The sequence below is a fragment of the Podarcis raffonei genome, chromosome 3 (genome assembly GCF_027172205.1).
Source record: "Podarcis raffonei isolate rPodRaf1 chromosome 3, rPodRaf1.pri, whole genome shotgun sequence".
NCBI classification, from domain to species: domain Eukaryota; kingdom Metazoa; phylum Chordata; class Lepidosauria; order Squamata; family Lacertidae; genus Podarcis; species Podarcis raffonei.
The window spans coordinates 59,451,207-59,474,874 of NC_070604.1; the positions used below are offsets into that span (position 1 = coordinate 59,451,207).

Sequence of the window (23,668 nt, forward strand, 5' to 3'; positions counted from 1 at the left end):
TTCTATCTCACGATGGTTTTGGTCAATAAAGGCCAGATCTACATCATTATCCATGCTATTCTGACATTTGTCGCTGACATTTTATACCACTAAGATATCATCAGACTCTAAACTAAACCAAATCTACATTCACTACAAGATGTTAAGTCATTCAATGTTCCAGGGGATTGATCCTGGACTTAGGAGCTATACATTCAGTTCCCAAAGGATCCTGGTAGAAGCTCTGCATATATATCAACTGCCAGGAAGTCAGGCAAACTCTATGTAAAATCAATTTTAAATTCACAGCTCTGTTCTGAAGACCACAAACTGCAGTGAGTACAATATAAGCATTGCATTGAGGGGAAACATGCAACATTTCTACTATTGTATAGTTTACTAAATGTACTGTGAAATAGCTATTAGCTGTTTACAGCCTCATTCCCCCCTAAAAATAAAATAGATAAATAAAAAGAATGAAGATCTGTTTTTAACCTGCTTACCTAGCTTTTTTTTTATGACCATGATCAATTCCGTTGTGGAGATGGTGTCCTCTGTGTGTCGTTGCTTCCTGTGTAACTGCATTTTGGCACCTAAGGGCTGGTTTGCCTTCTTTCAAACAAGTAGTCTTCAGTGTTTTTACAACAGTAGTGATGGCTACAGAAACTTATAGCTCTTGCACTTCTTGTCTTGGGAGGGATGGACAAAACAAAACAAACTGAAAATAATACTACAATGAATGGTAAAATGATGAAAAAAGGTCTACAGCACAAAGAACAGTGTGAAAAGGAAGACAAGCTTAAATATTGTTGTGTAAGAAAGGGATGAAAATAATACAAGGATGAGAATCAGTAAAATGATAGGCTGGAACATCTGGGAAGGTACAAAGACAAGATAATGCTACATTAATGAAACAATAAACAACAAATTTCCAGAGAGTGAAAAATCAGTATCTGGAACCTAGACCTGCAAAGACACTGTATGCTTGGGCTGACTAGTTTTAGCAGATCAGTTTTCAAAAGATCGCTTTTATCTTGGAAACCAATTCTCATCAACGGTATTCTGAAGTTGACTATATTGCCTTAGATCTGAGATTACATCAAAATTGTCTTATGAAAACGCTGCCATGCTTTTATTTCCTTTTCCTTTTGCCAGTTTGTGAAATTTTATTTCACTTTTCTTTTCCATCCACTTGCAATGGGCAGCACTACATTCATTGCATCCATGATTTACTGATAGAGGAAAGGTTAAAACCACATCCATTCATTAAACATGAAAGTCAGGACAAATTGAAACCTTGGCTAGCTGTTGATTTTTTGGGCGCATTGAGTCTAAATTTGCAACCTCCTACCGTGTATATTATGTAGTATATGACCAGAGAAGCATGCATATGCACCTGTACTTCCTGATACATAATTCTAATGGATTTTTCTACCATCTCTGAAGGGGAAAATAAACACATGCATTTGTCTCTCACCTCAAAAGTGTTATCTTAAGAAGGCATTGCCCCATCAGCATTATAGCTGATGACAGCCTGAGCCAGCCCTAATTTTAAAAACCTTCACACTTAATGCAGAAATGAACCCTGAGGCTTTGACAAAGCAGAGGCACATTGCAATACATGATTTAGATTATTAACCCTGCATTCCAATGAATTATAAGATGCAGGGGTAGGTTTCAGAAACTAGTGCATGGGCTTCTGCAAGAGACTCCAAGGCAATTCCAGCTATTTCACAAATGTGAGGCTTTTTAAAGGCCAAATTGCCACATGGGGAGGCAGTGGTTTTCAGGCAATGGGGAGGAGGTCAAGGTGCATGGTGAAGAGAAAGTTAATCCTGCTCACTTGCAATCTCTTCCCTAAAAATGTTGCAACAGGAGCAATTAGGATTTTTTAAAAACCCTCATATTGGAGCCATTGGGGGCTTTTCCCCCCAAGCATAACTGATCTGTGATGAGAGAAAACATAGGGAGCAAGGGATTAACCTTCTCTCCCCAACTGTGACTCCCGCCCCCCTAAAAAAAAGTCCCTCTGCACAGTCAGAAAACTTAAAAAGGACTTTCATTGATACTTGTAATTTTTTTGTTTTAAGTAGTCTATTTGTTGCACTGGGCGGTCAGGGTAAGGAGAGGCATGGCAAGTGAGGAAAGGAACTCATGGGCTTGACTGGGAGGCCGAAGGGGATCGTAGCTACATTATGAGCTGGATGTTCCCTGCACCTGGATTACTGGATGTGGGGGGAGAGTCTTCTGCCAACCTCCACAGTAGATTTGGCATGTCTTGTAAAGCTGAATATTTTTCTCTTGTAGCACTAGTGCTGGCTCCAGGTTGGTTTGTTGATTTTTTGTGGGGGCACAGGAAACAGCAGTAGCACTCTCACTGTGAGACCACCTTCTCCTTTCTGCAATATGGTCTGCTGGCTCCCCCTTGCCAATACTACATGATTGCTTGCCAGGGTGGAAGCCAGCCAGCCAGCAAGCAAGAGAGCAATTAGTGGCAGAGCATTCTCTTGCCCCTTTGGGGCCTGAGGGAAAGGCCAGGCAAGAAAGCCAGAGGAGCAGGAGCCATGGGGGGGGGTCTTGGCAATGGGTCCAATCTGATTGCCAGTGCTGATGCCAGCCCTGCACAGTCTTAAGAATCCAGTACAGTGGAACCTCGGTTGTTGAACATAATCCATTCTGGAAGACTGTTCAACTTCCGAAATGTTCGACAACCGAGGCGCAATGGGCAGTCGGAAGATTCAATTGAGAAAATTGAGAAACGCGCCTCAGAAGCCGGTCGACTTCTGAGGCACATTCGAAACTGGAAGCAATTACTTCTGGGTTTTCATTGTTCAAAAACTGAAATGTTTGGCTTCTGAGACGCTCGAAAACCAAGGTTCCACTGTATTGTGATTGGGTTGCAAACATTAATCTGGCAAATTTACAATTAAGCCAGAGAAATGTAAAAGGAAGACTATTATATAAGAATTTTAAGAAAATGTGGCTTAAATATCCATGGCATCTTGGGCTGAATTTTTTTTTACCTGGATGGCTTAATAGGTAAAAATCTACCTGACTCACTGACAAAGGTTCATCTGTACTTCGGTCATCCGAAGACTTCGGAACTTCTAGTCTGTCAATAAAGGTCTGGAGCTCTTTTCTGAACGCCTTCATTTGGGCATTTATCCGGTAAAGAAGTTCATGCTCCCGTATCCGACTGCCATCATCTTCATCATCCATAAGTCCAAACAGGTCCCCATTTGCCACATAAACTCTTGCCTCTGTTATTATGGTGCTTGTGTCCGAAATCAGGCGGTCTATCGTCTTGCCCAGGCGTTCTGCCTCACAACGGATGTCCTTCATTTGCTGCCGGTCGGTGAAGCTTTTCTGCCACCCTGCCGGCGTTGGGTAGAAGCTTCTAGTGGGGGTCAGGCAACGTATGTTGCGGACCTCCTCTGAGTCACTTTCCCCACCGATGGGCCCCTCACGCTTGCGGTGTGGGGGCCGAGAGTCATCATCACTTTCTTTTTTCCCTGCGTCACTTTCAGCATCGCTGTCTCTGGGGCTGCCCCGGATGCCCAGATGAGAGGCTAGATCATAGCGCTGCATGTTGGACATCAAGACTCTGTTCTCGTACTGGAGCTGCATGACTTTACCACTGAGGTCATTGATCTGCATGCGAGCAGCTTTGAGCTCTTCTTGCAGCGCATCCATCTTGACACTATCGTAGTGCCTTGAACTGTCGTGAGCCCCACTCTTGTATTTGTATTTGTTCAGCTCTGTTGTGATGCGCTTGTTTTGTTCTTCTACATCTGCCAAGTTCCTCCTCAGCAATTCAGTTTCGTCCTCAACTAGCTGAAGATGCTGACGTAATTCTGAGAGGGATTCGTTCTGCTCCCCCATGAGGGGATTGGCTGCCCCTGAAAAATCATCCCCTCTTAAGTCATCCAGCTCTGCTTTCAACCCTCTATTTTCCACTTCCAGCTCCACTATTTTCCTCCCCAGAATATTGGCTTCTTCTTCTACTAATCTCAGACGGAGCTTGAGTTCTGATTCTCTTGTGGTAGGCGGGCCACCTGCTTCCCCTTTGGGTAAAGGACTGTCTAGGTCACCATAAAACGACCGATACTTCTGCAGGTCATGTTCAAACCTGTCCTTTTCCTTGTCTATTTTGGCCAGTTTCTTTCTCATCAGGGCAGCTTCCTCTTTGACAAACTGCAACTGGCATTTCAGATCTTCACTGTCCTCCTTACAAAAGGAAAAGGTTATTCAACAGTTACTTCATGCGTCCAAGCCAAAACACCACTTGGCAATTCAACAAAAGAAAATACGAAAGTGTAGAATACTGGCCCTCGAAGAACATAGTGGGAGTCTTCCTGCCCTACATTCATTTCAACAGAGGCAAGCCTCCATTTGACCCAGATTTCAATTACTAATACATCTGTGCTGTGCCATAAGAGCAAAATCTGATGCTACATCTAAAGGAGATTCAGGAACCTTATTCATAGATAAAGCATAGCTAAAATCCCCCAAACCAATTAAAAATAAAAATATTTGTGTCTGATGCATTCACATTTTTTTATGTGTGGGGGTTTATCTACAATACGTTGCTCTGTTTAAGTGCCCCTGAGGAATAGCTGAGATTCTGACCATGGGATTCTTACTCTTGGCATTATAAAATGAAGGGCAACAAGGAATAGTATGTTACATTTATTGCCATATAATTAGTGAAATAAGTAGTGATCTATGTTTATCACTGTTATAGCCATTCAATAGTAGTCCAGGCTTTGCACTTTAGATGTATAGATACCGAGAATTAATTATAATTAATATTTGGGCCGTGTTCTAGCAAACAAGTGCCACAAAAACAGCAGCAGATTTCCTATGCTTGACTAAGGAAACACTTGCACTCATGGATCTTTGCATTCCATACCCAGTATGGTGTATTGGTTGGAGTAAAAGACTGGGAGACCAGGGTTCAAATTCTCAACCGGCCATGAAGCCCATTGGGTGACCTTGTGCCAGCTACTGGCTCTCAGCCTAACCTACCTCACTCAGTTATTGTGAGGATACAATGGGGAGAGGGAGAAGTATATATGCCAGCTTGAGCTCCAGGGAGAAAAGGTGGGGTAGAAAAGCCATAAGCTAGACCATAGAATAGGCAGGTACATTTGAGCTCACCTCGGTGGGTGTCTGCTGTGACTTTTTCTCTGATTTCTGCAGGTCCTTGCTTCCCCTTCTTTTCATGGACTGCCATAAAAGAAAGATCAGGGGCAGGATATAAGGGTCAGATGTAGTCAACAGATGTATGAAAAGTGTACACAATGCAAATCCATTAAAGCATCATTTGAAACAGACAAAACTTCCAGCTATTTTTTTCCACAATATTTGTGGCACCACAATCCAGAGACATTTACCTTGGAACAATATCAGGATAATGCCATACAAAACAATACCATTCTGTAATTATTATTCTTAATAAATTAAATAGTCAAAGTAGTATCAGAAACAAATGATGTATTTTTTTTAAAAAACTACCCCTCCCCTTAAAAATCGACTTAGAAATCTTGTAGTTTAAAAGAGATCTACATTCAAATCTTTTTTCACCACACCAGAGGTAGATGAGGCAACCTTAGGGTGCTGCTATACCCTGCAGTTCTGCATCGCTGAGTTGACAAATGCTGTTTACACTTTCCCAACATGCCCTACATCTTTATGAATACTGGGGACCAGAGCTTTGTGAAAAACATTTTATGACAAGTTAATAGCCTCTTTTGCCTGCCTAATGCATAAGTTACCAAATATGAAAACCCTTTTTATCCTTCCTTTGAATATGAAGCATACCTTAGGAGTTATTTTTGTATGCAATATACTAATCTTTCGGTAGAACACCTAGCAATTTACCACTTTCCTCTATCTTCCTTTTTAATAATCAAATGCATGTAGTTTAAGTTGCTTTTAGTATCATGTTGCTACTGAAAAACACAGCAAAATAAGGCCATCTGCAACTCAATTTAGCCATAGTACTTGCATTTACATGAACTTAGGGGTATCATCCATTTTACATTATCACACTGTGGCAATTCTGGAGCAAAGGAAATATTCATCCTTGCTGGGAACATCCAGTCACACTGCAAGTTCTGGGAACAGGGCCAGCACTCTGGATGATGGCTCAGTCAGGAACTCATCTGGAAGTCTAACAAACGACCAACGGTGCCCAATCCTAGTATTGGGTGGGGTTCCTTGCAGAATGTGAGGGGGGGAAGTCCTTCTCTTCAGGTTTACACTGTCTGCAATCCTAGCCCCCACCCCACTCACGGGGCTTTGCAGAGTGGCCATGGTGGAAGGTCAGGGGGTACAAGAAGATTGGGCTCAACCCCTGAGGTCTGGACCCAAGCACAGGCTGAGATGGCAATTGGTATCATGGCAGCAAGACTGGCTCAGGATGCTGTGGGTTCCAGGCCAGCTCATCCATGCGCCCTTCCCTAACTTCAGAATATGCCATTTGGGAACTTCCCGCTGGGCTCTGCTGGCAGGAATGCCACCTATCTGTTGGAAGGGCAGAAAGGAGAGATCAGTTCAGTTAGCAGTGCTGACACCTCCATGCAATCCACACACACATCCAGCCTGGCAAAAGACCCAATGAAATATAAGAGTGAATACTCTAGGCATGACTAAGTCTGGATCTAACCCAATGCACATTTTGATAGAGCAAAAAGCAGACGACTATTCTTCTTTCTCTTACCCACCCCCCTGCCACACTTGTTCCTATTCACCGCAATAATCCTTTGTTATTATTATCAGGTTGACATCTGCTGGGCAATGTGTGTTTTTCTTTTTTCCTCTTGAGCTGTATGTTTCCAGGCTAAGTTAATCACTATGATATTACCAGGGCAGGGAGAATGCTTTACCCATGTTAAAAGGCATAAGATTAATCTGCATGATTGAAAATCCTCCCCAACACACACTGCACCTTCCAAATGGAAATATTCTCAAGACATGATCTTTAGCGCTATGATCTTAGCATTTTCAGTGCAAAAAGAAGCCCTGGTGCACTGACACTGTTATAATTATTACACTGAATCATATTGGATGGCGGCTAACAGATTGAGGTTGAATCCTGACAAGACAGAAGTACTGTTTTTGGGGGACAGGAGGCGGGCAGGTGTGGAGGATTCCCTGGTCCTGAATGGGGTAACTGTGCCCCTGAAGGACCAGGTGCGCAGCCTGGGAGTTATTTTGGACTCACAGCTGTCCATGGAGGCACAGGTCAAATCTGTGTCCAGGGCAGCTGTTTACCAGCTCCATCTGGTACGTAGGCTGAGACCCTATCTGCCTGCGGACTGTCTCGCCAGAGTGGTGCATGCTCTGGTTATCTCCCGCTTGGATTACTGCAATGCGCTCTACGTGGGGCTACCTTTGAAGGTGACTCGGAAACTACAACTAATCCAGAATGCAGCAGCTAGACTGGTGACTGGGGGCGGCCGCCGAGACCATATAACACCGGTCTTGAAAGACCTACATTGGCTCCCAGTACGTTTCCGAGCACAATTCAAAGTGTTGGTGCTGACCTTTAAAGCCCTAAACGGCCTCGGTCCAGTATACCTGAAGGAGCGTCTCCACCCCCATCATTCTGCCCGGACGCTGAGGTCCAGCGCCGAGGGCCTTCTGGCAGTTCCCTCATTGCGAGAAGCAAAGCTACAGGGAACCAGGCAGAGGGCCTTCTCGGTAGTGGCGCCCGCCCTGTGGAACGCCCTTCCAGCTGATGTCAAAGAGATAAACAACTACCTGACATTCAGAAGACATCTTAAGGCAGCCCTGTTCAGGGAAGTTTTTAACGTGTGATATTTTACTGTATTTTTGGTTTTTATGGAAGCCGCCCAGAGTGGCTGGGGAGGCCCAGCCAGATGGGCGGGGTATAAATAATAAATTATTATTATTATTATTATATTATTATTATTATCAAGGATGCAAACTGCTGATATCTATTCAAATTAAAGGTGTAGTCAAACCTCTAGCATGGTATTTTTCTGGTAACTGAGCTTCCAGGACAGTCACTGTCAATCAGGCTTTAAATGAACCTAAGTCTCTCTTTATTCTAGGCAAGCAGAATGGCAGCATGTGCTCAGCAAATACCTCCTAAGTTTGATGGCCAGCCATCTGAAACCTAAAGCAGGGAAGTCATTAAGAGAGAAGTTTCAACTAAAATTATCTCTCAGGCTTCTCTATATGACAACTATCATGGATTTAGCATTTCATTATAATTCAAGACAAGAGGAAAAAGACCCTCAAATCTAAATGGGTGGTTCAAATGTTAGTAAATAGTTCCATCTAGAGTTGGTACAGGGAACCACTGGCCCTCCAGATGTTGCTGAACTACAGCTCCCATCATCCATTGGCCATGCTTGCTAAGGCTGTATGGAAGAAGTAACATCTGATCTCACACAACTGGAGATACAGCCAACATTTTCTAGAGAGCTGCTTCATACGAGGGGATCAGTGAAATGTCTGCAGCTTGTGCATATTAACAGTGGGTAAGCACAGCTGTACTTGTAGAAACACTTGGTCAGCCATTACTTCCACCATATCCCTGGATCTTTTTTGGCACCATGTGAATCAGCTGTAAATGTTTCCCAAAGGATAGAGGTTTGACGCTCCTACCAGGTGTAACTATAGTAGGCTTCTCATATATTAGGAAGAACCAACAAAAAAATAGAAAAAATTTCCACCTTTATAATTTCCAAGCATGGCATATTCCCTCATACTCACTCACAAATTAGTGAGAGCCTACCAAAGTTTACCTTTGGTCTTGAAAGACCTACATTGGTTCCCAGTACGTTTCTGAGCACAATTCAAAATGTTGGTGCTGACCTTTAAAGCCCTAAACGGCCTCGGCCCTGTATACCTGAAGGAGCATCTCCACCCCATCATTCTGCCTGGACACTGAGGTCCAGCACCGAGGGCCTTCTGGCAGTTCCCTCACTGTGAGAAGTGAGGTTACAGGGAACCAGGCAGAGGGCCTTCTCGGTAGTGGCGCCTGCCCTGTGGAATGCCCCCCCATCAGATGTCAAAGGAATAAACAATGATCTGATGTTTAGAAGACATCTGAAGGCAGCCCTGTTTAGGGAAGTTTTTTAATGACTGATGTTTTAATGTATTTTTAATCTCCTGTTGGAAGCCACCCAGAGTGGCTGGAGAGACCCAACAAGATGGGCGGGGTATAAGTAATAAATTATTGTTAAATTATTATTATTATTACCTCCTCAGGTCTTAATAAACTCAGAGAAAATTTCAGTTTGATTTGTGAAGCCAATGGACTTCATAGATGGTAAGTTTATAGCGCAACAGGTGTGCAGCTGGTCCCTATTTCTTGGTTAGGATCTATGTGTGTCCTGCTAAGGCTGCACTTTTGCTTTAGGAATATCTCAACATTTCTAAGCTTTAAACTGCAATATGTTGCTTCTGGGGAAAAGATGCCATTAATTTCCCAGCTACAGGTGCTGCAGCTGTACAAATTGTAGCTGCATAAATAATAATGATCAGTAAGAAAATTGACCTTCCAAATGTTCTTGCTGGGTTGTGACACAAAAACTAGTGCTCGGCCTGCAAAGGAGGGGCTTGAAGTTCATGGACGTGGTATAAAATCCAGCATTGCTACTAGCCTCAAAATTCCCATAGGCCATAAGGCTTTTATATCAAAGTGTGCTGGCTCTACACAGAGCCCTGCTTTGGCAAAAAGTAAGGGTGATTTTTCTTGTGTTAGCCTTTTTATTATAAATATATATATTACTAATACAGGATTATAAAAAGGAGGGGAAAGTAAGGAGGGATAAACATGACAAAGTCCCTAGAAGTAAAATTCATTTCCCTTCTCTGTTTAAGTCCCAACATTTTAATCTAAAAGCAGGCAGAGCACTGAAATGCCAGAGAATGATGATGACCTTTTCTTCCCATCTCAGTCTCTATAGCAGCCTTCCTCTCTCTCCCCTCTTGGGCATGTAGCCCTGGTTACTATCGCAGTTCAGGAATTCAAGCTTGCACAGCAAGATCAAGTCTGAGCTGATGTTCCTCTGACACAGGCTCACAGATAACACTGTCAAACAGATTGTCTTTCAAAACACATCCATGAGAAAACAGCACAGTTCACATTGTTCACTAAACTCACTTCGCTGGTTACACAACGGTTTTCCTCTGGAGACTTTGATTCTATGTTAAATGGCTTAATACAAGGTACCATCTGGGATCTCTCACAACCTGCCTAGACTCAAGCCAACCCCCTAGAAAAACCAGGTGTAAGTTTCACAAGCAGGCAGACTGGGGATAACAAGCCTTGAGGATAACAAGCCCTGGTAGTGAAACCAACGAGATATTATATCCTTATTTACTTTAATCTTCTTTGCAAGCTTTTTATTTATTCCCTGTTGTGCACTTGTTGAAGCCTCATAAAAATTGCCTTGCTACTTGGAGGGCCGAAAGGGGGGGTATTTTTTCTTACACTGACCCATACTTAGGTGCAACACAGTATTGTCCTTCCTATGTGTATCTGTCTGAACAGGTGATCAGGGCTACTCATCATCTCAACACAGCCCCAGAGTATCTCTGCCATGAAGATGCTGCAGGCTTGTTGAGATAATCTTTTTTTCAGTTTCATCTGATTATCTGAGATTCTTTAAATGAAGATGCTGGGGGTTGAAGAGGCTAATGATACATTATATGCAAATATCTGAAACAGAAAGAAAGGAAAATGGGGGGAAAGCAGCTTGGTAGAGGACAGTTTGTTGTGGAGAAGAAGGAAGAGGAAAAGGTATATGCAACCCCTTTGTGTTCCACTTTTGCTCACATGTTTAGAGGTGTTTAGGTGAATATGTACTTCTATTTCTCCAAACAATCCAACTGGGCTTTGAGGTCAGTTGGTGAGGACCTTTTGAAGGTACCGCAATCGACAGAGAAAGAAAAATAGTCAATGACTCTGCAGACAGGACCTTCTCTGCATTAGCAGATATGGAGTTCTAGCCCCATCAACTTTGGTCGCTTCCTGATCTGTTCAGTTCCAGTGGCAACTGAAAACTCCCCCATCTCCTGCAGCCCTTTGGATATTAATATGTCCGGATCGAAGGCCTGTAATACATTTTTAAAAACCAGAATCTATAAAAAGTATTCATTTTATCTGTTTGTATTTATTTGTTGCAACCTGCTCCAAGATCATAGATGAAGTGGAGTAGGCTATAAATCTTATATATAATAAAACAGAATACAATATGTGCATAGAACATGGGAAAGAGAGAATGGTAGGAAAGGTAATTTGAAGTGCCACAGCAGCCAGCAGGGAAATAGTTAAGCACCCCACCATCACTTTTCACTTCAAACCCCCTCCCAATGCTGCTTTTCTTAAAAACACATAAACAGCCTGTTATGTGCATTTCCATAAAACATGTAGTTAGGCCCTTCCATGTGCAAGGAATGCAATATATTGCTGAGCTATGTACAAAAGTATTTCTTCTCTTCTAAGGCCCTGAAATATGTTGGCAAGTCTTGCAGGGATCTGTGATGCCAGGATTCTTTTGCACACTGACTCCCATCCCTCACATATGCCATGGAAATTATTATTTTGTAAAACAAACAAACAAACAAACTTGTAATGTCATCAGCAGCTATACAAGCAGAAATAATCAGAAAACTATTCATTATTTTGAGCAGTTCTTAGCAACTAAATATAATTTTGGATACTACATTTTAAACAGGGTAAAATATACATCTCGGGATCCCGGTTGAATAATTAATCATTATGGGTTGTATCCATCTAAGTTTTACTCAGGGTATACCTAATGGGCCTAAATTTGTGATGTTCGTTAATTTGAATGAGCCTACTTGAGTAGGACTAAGGGGCGCGGGTGGCGCTGTGGGTTAAACCACAGAGCCTAGGGGTTGCCGATCAGAAGGTCGGCGTTTCGAATCCCTGTGATGGGGTGAGCTCCCATTGCTCGGTCCCAGCTCCTGCCCACCTAGCAGTTCGGAAGCACGTCAAAGTGCAAGTAGATAAATAGGTACCGCTCAGGCAGGAAGGTAAATGGCATTTCCGTGCACTGCTCTGGTTCTCCAGAAGCGGCTTAGTCATGCTGGCCACATGACCTGGAAGCTGTTCGCCGGCTCCCTCAGCCAATAAAGTGAGATGGGCGCCACAACCCCAGAGTCATCCGTGACTGCACCTAATGGTCAGGGTTCCCTTTACCTTTACTTGAGTAGGACTAGCATTGGATACAACTCACTGTTGGCCAGCCTTGCACTTATTCCACTCCTGATCACAAGAGAAAAGAATAATGTCAAACCAACTACTTGGATGTTATGCCACTCAGATGTTCCCTCTAACACCCCCCCCCATATGCTTGAGAAGGAAGTCCCATGAAGTTACCTACGAGTACTAGAAAGCTGTATAACAAATGCATAACACCCCAAGAGATGAAGTCATATTCTTCCTCTTTTTATGGACCTTTATGGACCTTAGTGAGGGTGTTAACAAGGGTGATTCCTTCAGCACCAAGGGGGCAGCTTATCTGCAACCACATCCCTTGCTCCCCAAAACAGGATTACAATATAGTAGTGTAAGCATTCTCCAAAAGCCCAAGGTGAGATCCACTGCACACACTTTCTAATCCACCCAGGATGCCCATTGCTGGATTCTCACTGAAACATGACAGGAATATATGAAGAAGCTCTCAATAAAGCTTTGCTTTATTCAGAGTCAGACTGCTGGCTCATCTAGTCAGTATTGGGGTTGGACTCGATGGCCCTTGTGGTCTCTTCCAACTCTATGATTCTATGATTCTATGATTGTCTTTACTGAGAAGTGGCTCTCCCAAGATATCAGAAAGGGGGGTTTTCATAGCTCTGTATGGAGATGTCAGAGGTAGAAACTTGGAACATCTGTGTGCAAGGCATGTCAACTGTAGGTCTTACTGCAATCAACTTCATCATCATACCTAAACATATTATGGAAAATACTTTTTCCATACTCTGTCACAGAAAAACAAAAACTGAGAATTCAGTTACTCCCCCCCGCCCCCTCAGGGTATTGCTAGTCTCAAGGTAAAAGTTTGATTTTAATTTTCTGTGTGTGTTGTAGTCCGAGCATTGTTTACCTGTTAACACTCATAGGCTACGTGTTGACACTGCTATCAAGAGAGGTGCAAACAGATCTATTGACTATTCACCAGTTTTGTGCCAAAGAACTTAATTGAAGCAGATGAACTGGTAAGCAAAAAGAGCGCAACACTCTGCCATTTTGTTGGTATTATCAAAATCCAACAGTTGTGATTCAACGGCAAGTTAATGAGCAATCAAGAGAAGACTGAAATCCCCCCCAAATCAGGGTTCTCAATACTATTCATGATTTTTAAATACATCAATGATAGTAATTCCCCCCCCCCATAACATCCATTTATGTCTTGACTATTCCAGGTGAGAAATTTGGTGTTTGAGCCTGTCTCTTAAATTTCACAAAACATAACTGAATCACCATAACAAAGATAACAGCTGAAGAAATAGATCTCTGGTGAAATATGAATCCCATGTGGGACTTGTCAGAGCTAATGCTGAAGCAAATAATGCAAGAAAGATATTCGGGAGTTTTATCCTGGCAGAAGCAAGTCAACTGCAGTCGTTAATTACTGTATGATCCACATCTAAAGAGGCAAACTGCTATTCAAAGGCTGGATTTCATGACTCACGGGGAAAGCAACATGTGGTTGCTTATTCAGTAAAACAGCAACTACATGCAAAACCGGCTTGAAACCTCTTCATATTTCAAACACTGTGGACGTTTTATTGCAGTTCAAATGAAATGCAGTGACTCAACAACTAAACCAACAGAAATGAGTTTACTTGCATGACAGACATCTCTCACACAAAATGAAGAACTAGAAAAGATTGGACATTCAAAAGAAGCAGGAAAGCAAAACTGGGCTGCAGCTGTACTCTGTATGCAGGTTGCCTCTTTCCAGTAAGCACACCGACTGCTATTTAAACAGTTACAAAATTCAGGGTGGAGCAAAAACTTGCCATAGTCCCCAATTCCCAAAAGAAAGGGGTGAGTACTGACCTCTTTCATCTTGTCAAGTTCATTCTGCAGAGCCTGCTTAGCAATCTCTACTTCGATTAGCTTCTGTCTTAGCTTGTCATTTTCGTCTTCTGTGGTGGTGCGTTTTTCTTCCACATTTTCCAGCTCATGGTGAAGTCTCACCGAAACATCCTTCGCAACCTAAATGCAACAGTATTTAAAACTTTAAATAAGCAGAAATTTATAGAAGAACTATGTTATATGAGTAGTCTGCCAACAAAAACTGAGTTGGTGTAGATAATTCTGAAGCTAGAGTAGCATTCTGACCAGTTAGGAGGTCTATTTCCACTAAATATTCCTAATGGTAAGAGTTGAGTAGTGGAACAAACTGTATCAGCAGGTGGTGGGATCTCCTGAGTATTTAAGCAGAGGCTGAGCAATTTTCTATCTGGTTTGTTGTAGTTGCATCCTGCACTGCAGATCCTGCATTGAGTCTGGGGTTCAACCACATTCCCTCTAGATTGCCTTCCAATTCTATTAGTTACATAGAATCATAGAATTGCAGAGTTGGAAGGGACCACGAGGTTCAATTCCATTAGAAGTGGAATAAATTACTCTCCCCACCAAGGAACCTAATTGGGGCTTAGTTCATGCAGTCCAATGTACTCCTGATTATTACATAACTAAGACGTGACTACGGGACGCGGGTGGCGCTGTGGGTAAAAGCCTCAGCGCCTAGGGCTTGCCGATCGAAAGGTCAGCGGTTTGAATCCCCGCGGCGGGGTGCGCTCCCGTTGCTCGGTCCAAGCGCCTGCCAACCTAGCAGTTTGAAAGTACCCCCGGGTGCAAGTAGATAAATAGGGACCGCTTACTGGCGGGAAGGTAAACGGCGTTTCCGTGTGCTGCGCTGGCTCGCCAGATGCAGCTTTGTCACGCTGGCCACGTGACCCGGAAGTGTCTCCAGACAGCGCTGGCCCCCGGCCTCTTGAGTGAGATGGGCGCACAACCCCAGAGTCTGTCAAGACTGGCCCGTACGGGCAGGGGTACCTTTACCTTTACCTTTAAGACGTGACTGGAACTCCCACATCAAATACCATCTCTCTCCATTAGAAGACTAGGCACAGCCCAACCAAAAGCTTGGTTTGAACCTGGGAGTCTTAGTTACATTCACTTTTCTCAGTAGAAAAATCTCCTTGACACTAACATGAAAACTGGGGCTGTACCCCTTGGTTGATGAATCCAGTAATGCTTTAGAAATCAAGGTTACAAATTTTAATTGGGCAGGAAAAAATTTTAACTGGTATGTCTGAGTAGGGCTTTTGTATGCCACTGTAAAAGTGAATTCAATGAAAAATACTTAAGAAGCCTTTTACTTCTAACAATGAGTGATTGTTCATAAAATTGTAATTCATCTTTTTTCCAAATTTACAGGCTTTGTCACGTTACACATTTACTCACATCTTATCTTCATACCTTGAAAGATCAGGTTAGGTTAACGGATATGACGATAAAAAACTGAAGATATGTAAAAAACCTGAATATATTACAAAACAGTACATGTGGTGCTTTAAAATTGTAAAAACAAGCAGACAAGGAACTATTAGACATCTTGGTGTAGACTTAGTATAATAACCATTAAAAGTAAAAATCTGTAAGATTCAATTTCATCTATCGGTACACAGCTCTATCTGTTAACATTCAACTAGCCTTTTTAACATTTTGTTTAGCATGCTATTATATTTACAGTTTGATATCTTTTCAAAAGCAATGATCACTTTGTGGCTTTAATCTTAGTTTCCCCTAGTTACAGCAAGTCAAAGGAAAAATGATTGGCTGGAAACAACCCAGAAACCTGCTATTTACCAGAAAGCAGCAGGAGAGAATGACTCACACGTTCTTATGGGAAACATAATTGTCTATGAAATACAGTTAATTAGAATACAGACTGTCTTTCAATCTAGGGATGAGAAAAGGTAGAAAACATACCACTGAAAATTTTAATATGGAAAGAGAATACAAATTTGGCTAACTAGTCATAATGTAGGAGGAAAAGATCTAGGCCTCTAACGTAATTATATTATGTTGCAGTTACTTTAAATCAAATCTGATTGCATCATCGAGGTTTGCATCACATATTTGTGAGATATTTTGTAGTGTAGGTTGGACTCTTTTCTCTTCAAGACACATTTGCCCATTCAAATGGCCTCTGTAGAGCCTTGGGTAGCTCTACAAAGCAACTTCTTAGCCTAAGTGTTCTTCCCCTCACCAGCTCCCTCCACCATTTGCCAATTTCTGACCCCATGGTACCTTTAGGTCTTGCTCCAAGCTACGCAGAAGTTCTCCATCAATCTCCCCAGTTTGTGCATAGCGGAGCCTCTTGCGCTCTGCTTTTCGAAGGCGATACTGGAGGATCCTGCAATTTTTATTGGCCCTCTCCAATTCATGGCGCATTTCCTGCAGTTGGCAGGCATCCTCTTCGAAGAAGCTGTCCCTCATCTCATCCATCTCAGTCCTTAGCTCGTCTATCTCATTCTGACACCCATTCAGACAGGACAGACAGAAATCCACCATACAAGGTTAGTTCGCATAAATGAAAGTAATAAATAAATAAAAATTAAAGTAACCTTTAGTGCTATTACTAAAAGCAATAACAAACAGCACCTTCGGGTAATCTACACATATTTTAGACAGATGTATCCATTGCTATCTTATGACTGCCCCCATAATAACTCTCATATGCCAACATGTATATCGGTAGGGAATCCATTAATAAATCATAAGTAAATGGTACTTATCCAGTGTGGGCAGCAACAAGAAGTAAACAGAGCTGTATCTACCACTAGATACTCAGTTGACTTATTAAAAAGGAATGGCCCTAATATAGCCAATTCCATTCATTTCAATGGGTTTACTCTGAGTATGACTAACATTGGCTACAACCCATAGTCTCCCCATTATTTGCACTTATCAGCTCTACAATGCAAAGCAAGAGGCATGTTGGTCTTCCCCATCTTATCACCACATAGTCATTCCTGATATGATAGTATGTAACTCCTGAATATTTATCTACTAACTATAAAGTGTAACTGTAATCTTAAGGAGACCTAGCATGCAATCCCTTCCCTAACAGGTGAAACAAATGGTAGCAGGAAAGAGCCATCTGATCTGAAAAGAATAATTACTTTAAACATTTCCCTTAAGACATGTAAAGAAGATGCATTTGCACATGGCAAAATTTGGACTGCTTCACACATAAGAGGGGAAGAATGAACATGGATGCTCATGGTGTGACATGTCAGCCATGGATGCTTTGTAGAGTCTGGCTGGGAAACTGCTATATTCTGACTGCTTTTCCAAAAAGCTGAATTTATCAAATGCATACAATCCAATGTTTGATCAGGGGTAGCACAAGAGGAGAACTAGAGCTTCCCCTCTCAGAAATGCAGCAGAATATAAACATTTCCCTTTTTGATGGGAGTGGGTGGAATGTAGCAGCTGCTCATATTTGTGTCAAAATATCTCTCCTCCCCATTTTGGGGGCAATGACAATAAAGATATTATTATTATTATTATTATTATTATTATTATTATTATTATTATTTGTGTCTCCTCCCCATTTTGAAACCAGAAGGTTTAGCATCTATTGATCGATTGCTTTGTCTTCTGCAAGTGGGGTTCTCCAGTTGAATTCCCCACTCTGGGCTGGCCCACACTCTTTTAGCCCTCCCCCCCTTTCCTGCTCACCTTGAGAGTCTCATTCTCCTCCAGCAGTTTCTCCATCTCTTCCTGCAGCTCCTGCTGCTGCTGAGGGTTGAGGCTCAAGGCGCCTTCGGCGGCTCGGCTGCGCCCATTGCCCTCTTCCGCCCCAGCCAGCGCCATTGGCGACGGGGTCGACGAGGCAGGCTGAGGCTGCTTGGCGGCCGCGTCTTCGCCGTTCCCCGGGCTGCTGCCTTTGCTTTGCATCTGGGCCGCTGCCAGCCCCTTCCTGAGGTGGAACTGGATGAGCTCACTTTGCAGGCATCCTTCCTTCCAGTAGCCGCCGCCCTTCGCTGCTGCCGCGCAAGAGGCCGGAGGAGCCGGGGCTGCGTCCCCTCCGCCCTTCGGTAGAGGCCTGCCCGCTTTGCCTCGGCTCCAGCTCTTGGGTGGCGGCTGTGAGAGCGAGAAGGGGCCCTCCCTCTCCCCCTCCTCTCCAGCCGGCGTCTGCGGCTGCTCTCCAGCTCCGAGAGAGGCGAGCTCGGGGTCTCTGGGAGGCGCCTCCCGCTTGTCAGCCGCAGGCCTCGGCGCTGCCTTTGGGCAACCTCCTGCCGGGTCCAAGGGCGTGGCGGCTTGAACTTCAGCACCATCCCCGGCCTGGACAGCTCCCAGCGGCGCCGCGCTCCTCGCTAGCGCAGGCTGTGCGGACGCCTTGTCCCCTCCCACTCCGCCTCCCTTCGCCCGGCCCGCTTTCTGCCCGGGCGGCGGCTGCTGCTGCTGCGGTGGCGGCTGCTGCTGCCGGGCGGAGCTTGCTTTGGAGGCAGCGGCTGCAGCAGCCGTCGCGGAGCGGGGTGAGCTAGCAGCCGGGGAGGGCTGGCGGACGGGGGAATCCTTGGGTCTGCCTGGAGAGGATGCTCGCTGCTGCTGCTGCTTGTTTCGGCTGCTGCTCCCCTCTGGATGCAGGCGAGGAGAGGCGGTAGCAGCAGCGCCTCCGCTAGGCGGCTGGCTCATGGCTGATGCTATCTCCCAGGCGCCGCAGAAAGGTCCGGCCCCGCAAGGGTCATCGTCCCTCCCTAGCTGCCCTTCGAGCTGAGGAAAGAGGCACACACAGAGCGCTCGTAAATGACTCAGCAGCCCATCACCAAGCCGGCCTGCTCGCCACAATGGGAACCGGGTGCCTCCAAGAAAGAGGGCGGAGTTGGAAGCGGCGCCACGAGGTGTGCGAAAAGTCCCAGGCGCAAAAAGTATCGCGCTCTCCTCCAAGGCAGAGGCGTCACCTGGGGGGTTGCTTTGAGAGCACTCCAGCTTTGCAGAAAAAACATTTGCTATTCCGGGGAGGGGGGCCTTTTCTACTGCTAATTTTCTGGTTCCAAACGCTCAAAATCACCTCATCCGGAGTATTCCTCAAAGAATTAGTTCATCTAATCACTTGCTCCTAAGTACTTCTAGAGGGCAGTGGGGCTGGTTCCATATAGTCGTTTTAAAATGGGTCATCCAGCCTTTCCCATCCCAAATTCCATGCTTACTTTTACTGCACTTTGTGCTAGTTAACCCACAACTCTGCAAAAGAGGTAATGAAAGGTTCTGGATAGGGTACTATCTTACTAGTGTACTATCAAACCATACAAACAAGCTGGGGGAGCTGTTCACTGGGTGAGCTTTGGCCTTGTTCTGATTGGCTGACACAAGTTTGTGTGCTCATTCAATGCTGAACAACAGGCATTGTACACCCCACCATTATTTCACTTTATAGTGGCTATTCCCTTTACCCTGAGCCCCAGTAATAAATGTGGGTGTCTATGGCTGCAATCTTATACACACTTGCCTAGGAAGAAGACAGGGATCAGATTTCACTGCATGTTTGTTCACATTCATCTCTGCCTAACCCTCTCTTCCTCCCCTCCCTCTACTGTCTTCCTTGCAAATTTAAATTGTAGGCCACTTCCTTTGTTGCTTCTGTATCACTCCAGGTACATTCTTGGTAAATAATAATAAGGGAACAGTCAGAAACAATAAGATGCAGAACTACTGCTGAAGCCACACAAGGCATGAATCTGCCCATGGGAGCCAATCCATCCAAAATATACTCTTGACTTCTTCAAAAGAAGAAATAGTTCAGCCCTGTATACATGAAGGAGTATCTCCACTCCCATTGTTTGGCCCACTGTTCAACACTGAAATCCAACAAGGTTACAGGGAACCAGGCATAGGGCCTTCTCAGTAGTTGCTTCCACCCTGTGGAACGCCCTTCCATCAGATATCAAGGAAATAAACAACTACCGGTATTTGACTTTTAGAAGACATCTGAAGGCAGCTTTGTATAGGGAAGTTTCTAATGTTTGATGTTTTACTGTGGTTTTTTAATTTGCTGGAACCTGCCCAGAGTGGCTGGGGCAACCCAGTCAGATGGGCGGGATGTAATAATTATTATACTATTATAATTATTATTGAGAACCTCTGGACTTGGAACTCCAAACCAGGATCTCTAAGGTGAGAATGAAAACATGTTCCAAGTTACAACTAAAACATACTTATAATCATGTAAAACAAAGCACAAATTCAGTAAAGCACTTCAATTTCTTCCTCCTCCACCCTGTCCAACCCAACACACACTTTTGTATTTCTTTTTTGTTCCCCAAGTGTAGGGATTTTAATTAGAATTGCTGAACTTCCCTTCTAACTTCCAGCTCTGTGCATTCAAATGCTAAAGACTATTTTTCTACAAAGGGTGTGTTTTAGCTGAAATACAGACACTTTTGTATTTCTAATCTACATTTTTAAATGGAAAGAATGGGCAAAATATACAGTAGAATGGTAGATCTCAAAGTTATTCTTAATCCAGAAAAGTATTACCTCAATATGCAATATTACTCTCAACAGCACCTTATGACAATTATGACAAACTGAGCATAATATACATGTGCATGAAGAGAGAGGGTGACCAAGAAAGTTTTACATGAGACGATGAAATAGACAAGGTCTGTTGCCAGATTTTAGCAGTCTATAAAGTTATATGCCAGAAAAACACCAGATTATCTAATTATTTGCTTAGGTGCCAATGCTGCGGATTCTTATTTTAGATGAAGTACTTAAAAGAAGTGAAACATTATTAATTTATTATAATGCAGGCAACTACAATATATCAAATGGGAGAAGATCAGTCCACCACCTGCATTTTATTAGTGTGAATAAAATAAAATAACCACCTTCTGAATTCTAGAATTCCCAAGTGTAGATGGGATTTCAGCCTAAATTAGTAAATGTTTTACATATATCTATTACTATTGTCACCTCCAGATTCTATTACCCTAAAGTCTTCAGGTTACCAAATGTTAGCAATTATTTGAAATCTCTGTTTCTCAAACACTTCATCTTCAATCTGAAATTCAAATTGGTTTTACTGAATGAAACTTCAGGTTCTCAAAACAAAGCAAAAGCCAAAACACTACACAATAACCTTCAAGAGTTTGGATATACCTATAGGGTATATATATATAAACCTACATATATATAAACCTACAGTCCTTCACATTAACAACCTCCTCCCACCTCCAAGTTGCATTGCAGCAGAGTCATCACTTTTACCAAGGACATCCTTTGACCTCCTTCAAGTCTTCAATTGCAGCAGCGGTTGATAACCTCTCTATACAAACTTCATAACCCATTTTTAAAAATAAAATAAATAAAGTTACAATCAAAACCAAGAATCTCTCTCCCCCCCCCCCCCCGATCTCTGGGACATCGTCACGTGGTTATCAGAGAGGTGGCAGAATGTTGCGCCTCTGCAGATTTCCATGTTAAAGGGAGAGGAAGTGAGAGAAACAAAGAAGGAATTCCATACTTCACCATTTAGCATAGACTACCTTGAAAACAGCCAGCAGCTCAGAAGCGGCTCTATTTGGTCACTTATCTCCACCCCCCGCCGCCCCCCAGCAACGGTCTATTTCCAGCGTGTCGAGATTTCGAAGCTCTTTTTGAACTTTTATCCAGGTTTCAGCAGGCGGAGAGTTTGCACGCGCGCTCTCTACAAAGGACCAAGCGCTTTGTTAAGTTGCCCTGCTGTGCGATTGCCCTTTTTCTTTGCGAACAATGGCTCCCGCCGGCATCAGCGTTACTTACCCCCCACTTGGTGTCCTCTTAGGCTGGCTAAACTGCACACGCCCACGGATGCACGAGGTACCAAGCGGAGACAGAGCTGCTCGGGGTAATGCAGCAATATTCATGAGCTGACCTCATTGGGCCCCGGAAAGGGAGAGCGGGTGGGGGGTGGGGAGAGGAGGGAGGGAGGGAGGGAGGGAAGAGAGAGAGAGAGAAGAAAGATCAAAAGAGAAGAGCCACGCCCGGGCAGGCCTCAGGGCTCCATTGCACCTCGTATTATCGGCACGGGGTAGAATTGGATTACAGCTCTCCGAGTAGGAAGGAGGCAAAAGACATGGGAAGTTTTCCCTTCGAAATTCAGTCCAGAGAAACAGTCGATTCTGATCAAATATTTATTCTTCTTTGAAGTCCGGATGTGCGGAGTGCACAGTGATGTCAGGCGCTTTTTGGTGTTGCAGCAGCATCAGCATAATGACAACTGGGCTCTCCTTTGTTCTTCGGCTCCAGTGGCTGTTTGACTGGCATTTCAGTCAGTCTCAAGGAATCGGAGACAAAGACAGACTATAACCATGTTGCTCCGCTGCCTGTGGCTTCACTTACTCTGGATTCTCTTTTGTGAAAACTTAAAAAGGCTGACTATCACGAGTAAAGGCCTAATACCGTTTACCAAACGCGGTTTTAATTATTTGGTAGAAATTTACATTGAATTCTCTTGTAGTTTCAAAACTATGTATGCACGTGTTAGGGTTCAGAGATAGTTCTTTCTTTAAAGCCGATCAAATAGTCTAAAATATGGATTGTCTGTTTCTTGCCTCTTGAAATCACCAATAGTAGATCCTGCATATTCTGTACAACACAATTTTCTTCTATCTATTGTGTAATCCTTATACATCTTCTAAAAAGAAGAAGAAGAAGAAGAAGAAGAAGAAGAAGAAGAAGAAGAATGTGGCTGGGCCACTTCACTGCAAGTTTTGTCTATTTTTGTGTAGTGCCATCAGTGGACAGTAAACTCCAGTTCACACAAATGTAAGCAGGTACCTGACAGTTTAGGATTAGAGGACTAAAATATTTTCTGTCTGGTGACTCAACACCTGCTAGGTGTTAAGATTGTCAACTTGATGAGGAATTTCACTTTGGGTGATCTTTGGCTTGGGTGGTAGATGGTCATATGGAATAAAGGAACACAAAAGAGAAAGGGCTCTTGCATTTTGTTTAAAGGGTTTAAGTTGTGGATAGTGTCATGCTTGTTACTTGTATGAATGGAACCTCCAGCCTTGGGCCAGTTCATGCAAGAATGGAGGTTTTTGACCTTACACATTTGATTAACAATTTGTTTATGCCTGTGTTCCAATAATTATTGGAGTACAGTGGAACCTCGGGTTAAGAACTTAATTTGTTCCGGAGGTCCGTTCTTAACCTGAAACTATTCTTAACCTGAGGTACCACTTTAGCTAATGGGGCCTCCCGCTGCCGCTGCCCCACAATTTCTGTTCTCATCCTGAAGCAAAGTTCTTAACCCAAGGTACTATTTCTGTGTCAGCGGAGTCTGTAACCTGAAGCGTCTGTAACCTGAAGCGTCTGTACCCTGAGGTACTACTGTACTTGATATATGGAGCAGTAAACGGGGCCATAGCTAACAGGGGCTAACTGGGGTCTCAGCCCTGGGTGAAGCCTCTAGAAACACATATGGGGTGTGTGACAAATGGGGTCTTTGCCCCAGGTGACAGAAAGCCTAGTTTCGGCCCTGCAGTAAATGATGAATTGGTAGGTCCAATCTTTGATTTGTAGAAAATACTTATGGTAAATCAACTAAATCAGATTATATAAAAATAATAATTCCAGCTTGGCTGGAATCCTCATCCCAGT

General features: G+C 43.6%; 1 protein-coding gene across 4 annotated transcripts; it reads right to left on the reverse strand.

Moving 5' to 3' along the window:
- Positions 1–585: 585 nt before the first annotated feature.
- Positions 586–21,954, reverse strand: SOGA3 (SOGA family member 3). Of its 4 annotated transcripts, none has more exons than XM_053381858.1 (7): positions 21,824–21,954; positions 17,756–18,793; positions 16,319–16,543; positions 14,054–14,212; positions 5,140–5,208; positions 3,031–4,206; positions 586–852 (listed from the first exon to the last, which is right to left on the reverse strand). In XM_053381858.1, exons 2-7 carry the CDS (start codon positions 18,713–18,715, stop codon positions 742–744), a joined length of 2,700 nt encoding a protein of 899 aa, XP_053237833.1. In that variant the 5' UTR covers positions 18,716–18,793; positions 21,824–21,954; the 3' UTR covers positions 586–741. The 4 variants fall into 4 exon arrangements, with proteins under 4 accessions (XP_053237833.1, XP_053237831.1, XP_053237834.1 ...); XM_053381856.1 differs by having other exon boundaries at positions 5,140–5,211; XM_053381859.1 differs by having other exon boundaries at positions 3,040–4,206; positions 5,140–5,211; positions 21,824–21,953.
- Positions 21,955–23,668: the final 1,714 nt, after the last annotated feature.

What these genes read in the sequence shown, in the direction of transcription:
- SOGA3 (XM_053381856.1), bottom strand. Translation starts at nt 18,715, where the DNA reads ATGAGCCAGCCGCCTAGCGGAGGCGCTGCTGCTACCGCCTCTCCTCGC. An exon ending in AACTTGACAAGATGAAAGAG is followed by an intron (nt 5,212 to 14,053) that starts GTCAGTACTCAC and finishes TTTCTTTTATGG; the next exon opens with CAGTCCATGAAAAGAAGGGG. An exon ending in AACCTTTGTCAGTGAGTCAG is followed by an intron (nt 853 to 3,030) that starts GTAGATTTTTAC and finishes GTACCTTCCCAG; the next exon opens with ATGTTCCAGCCTATCATTTT.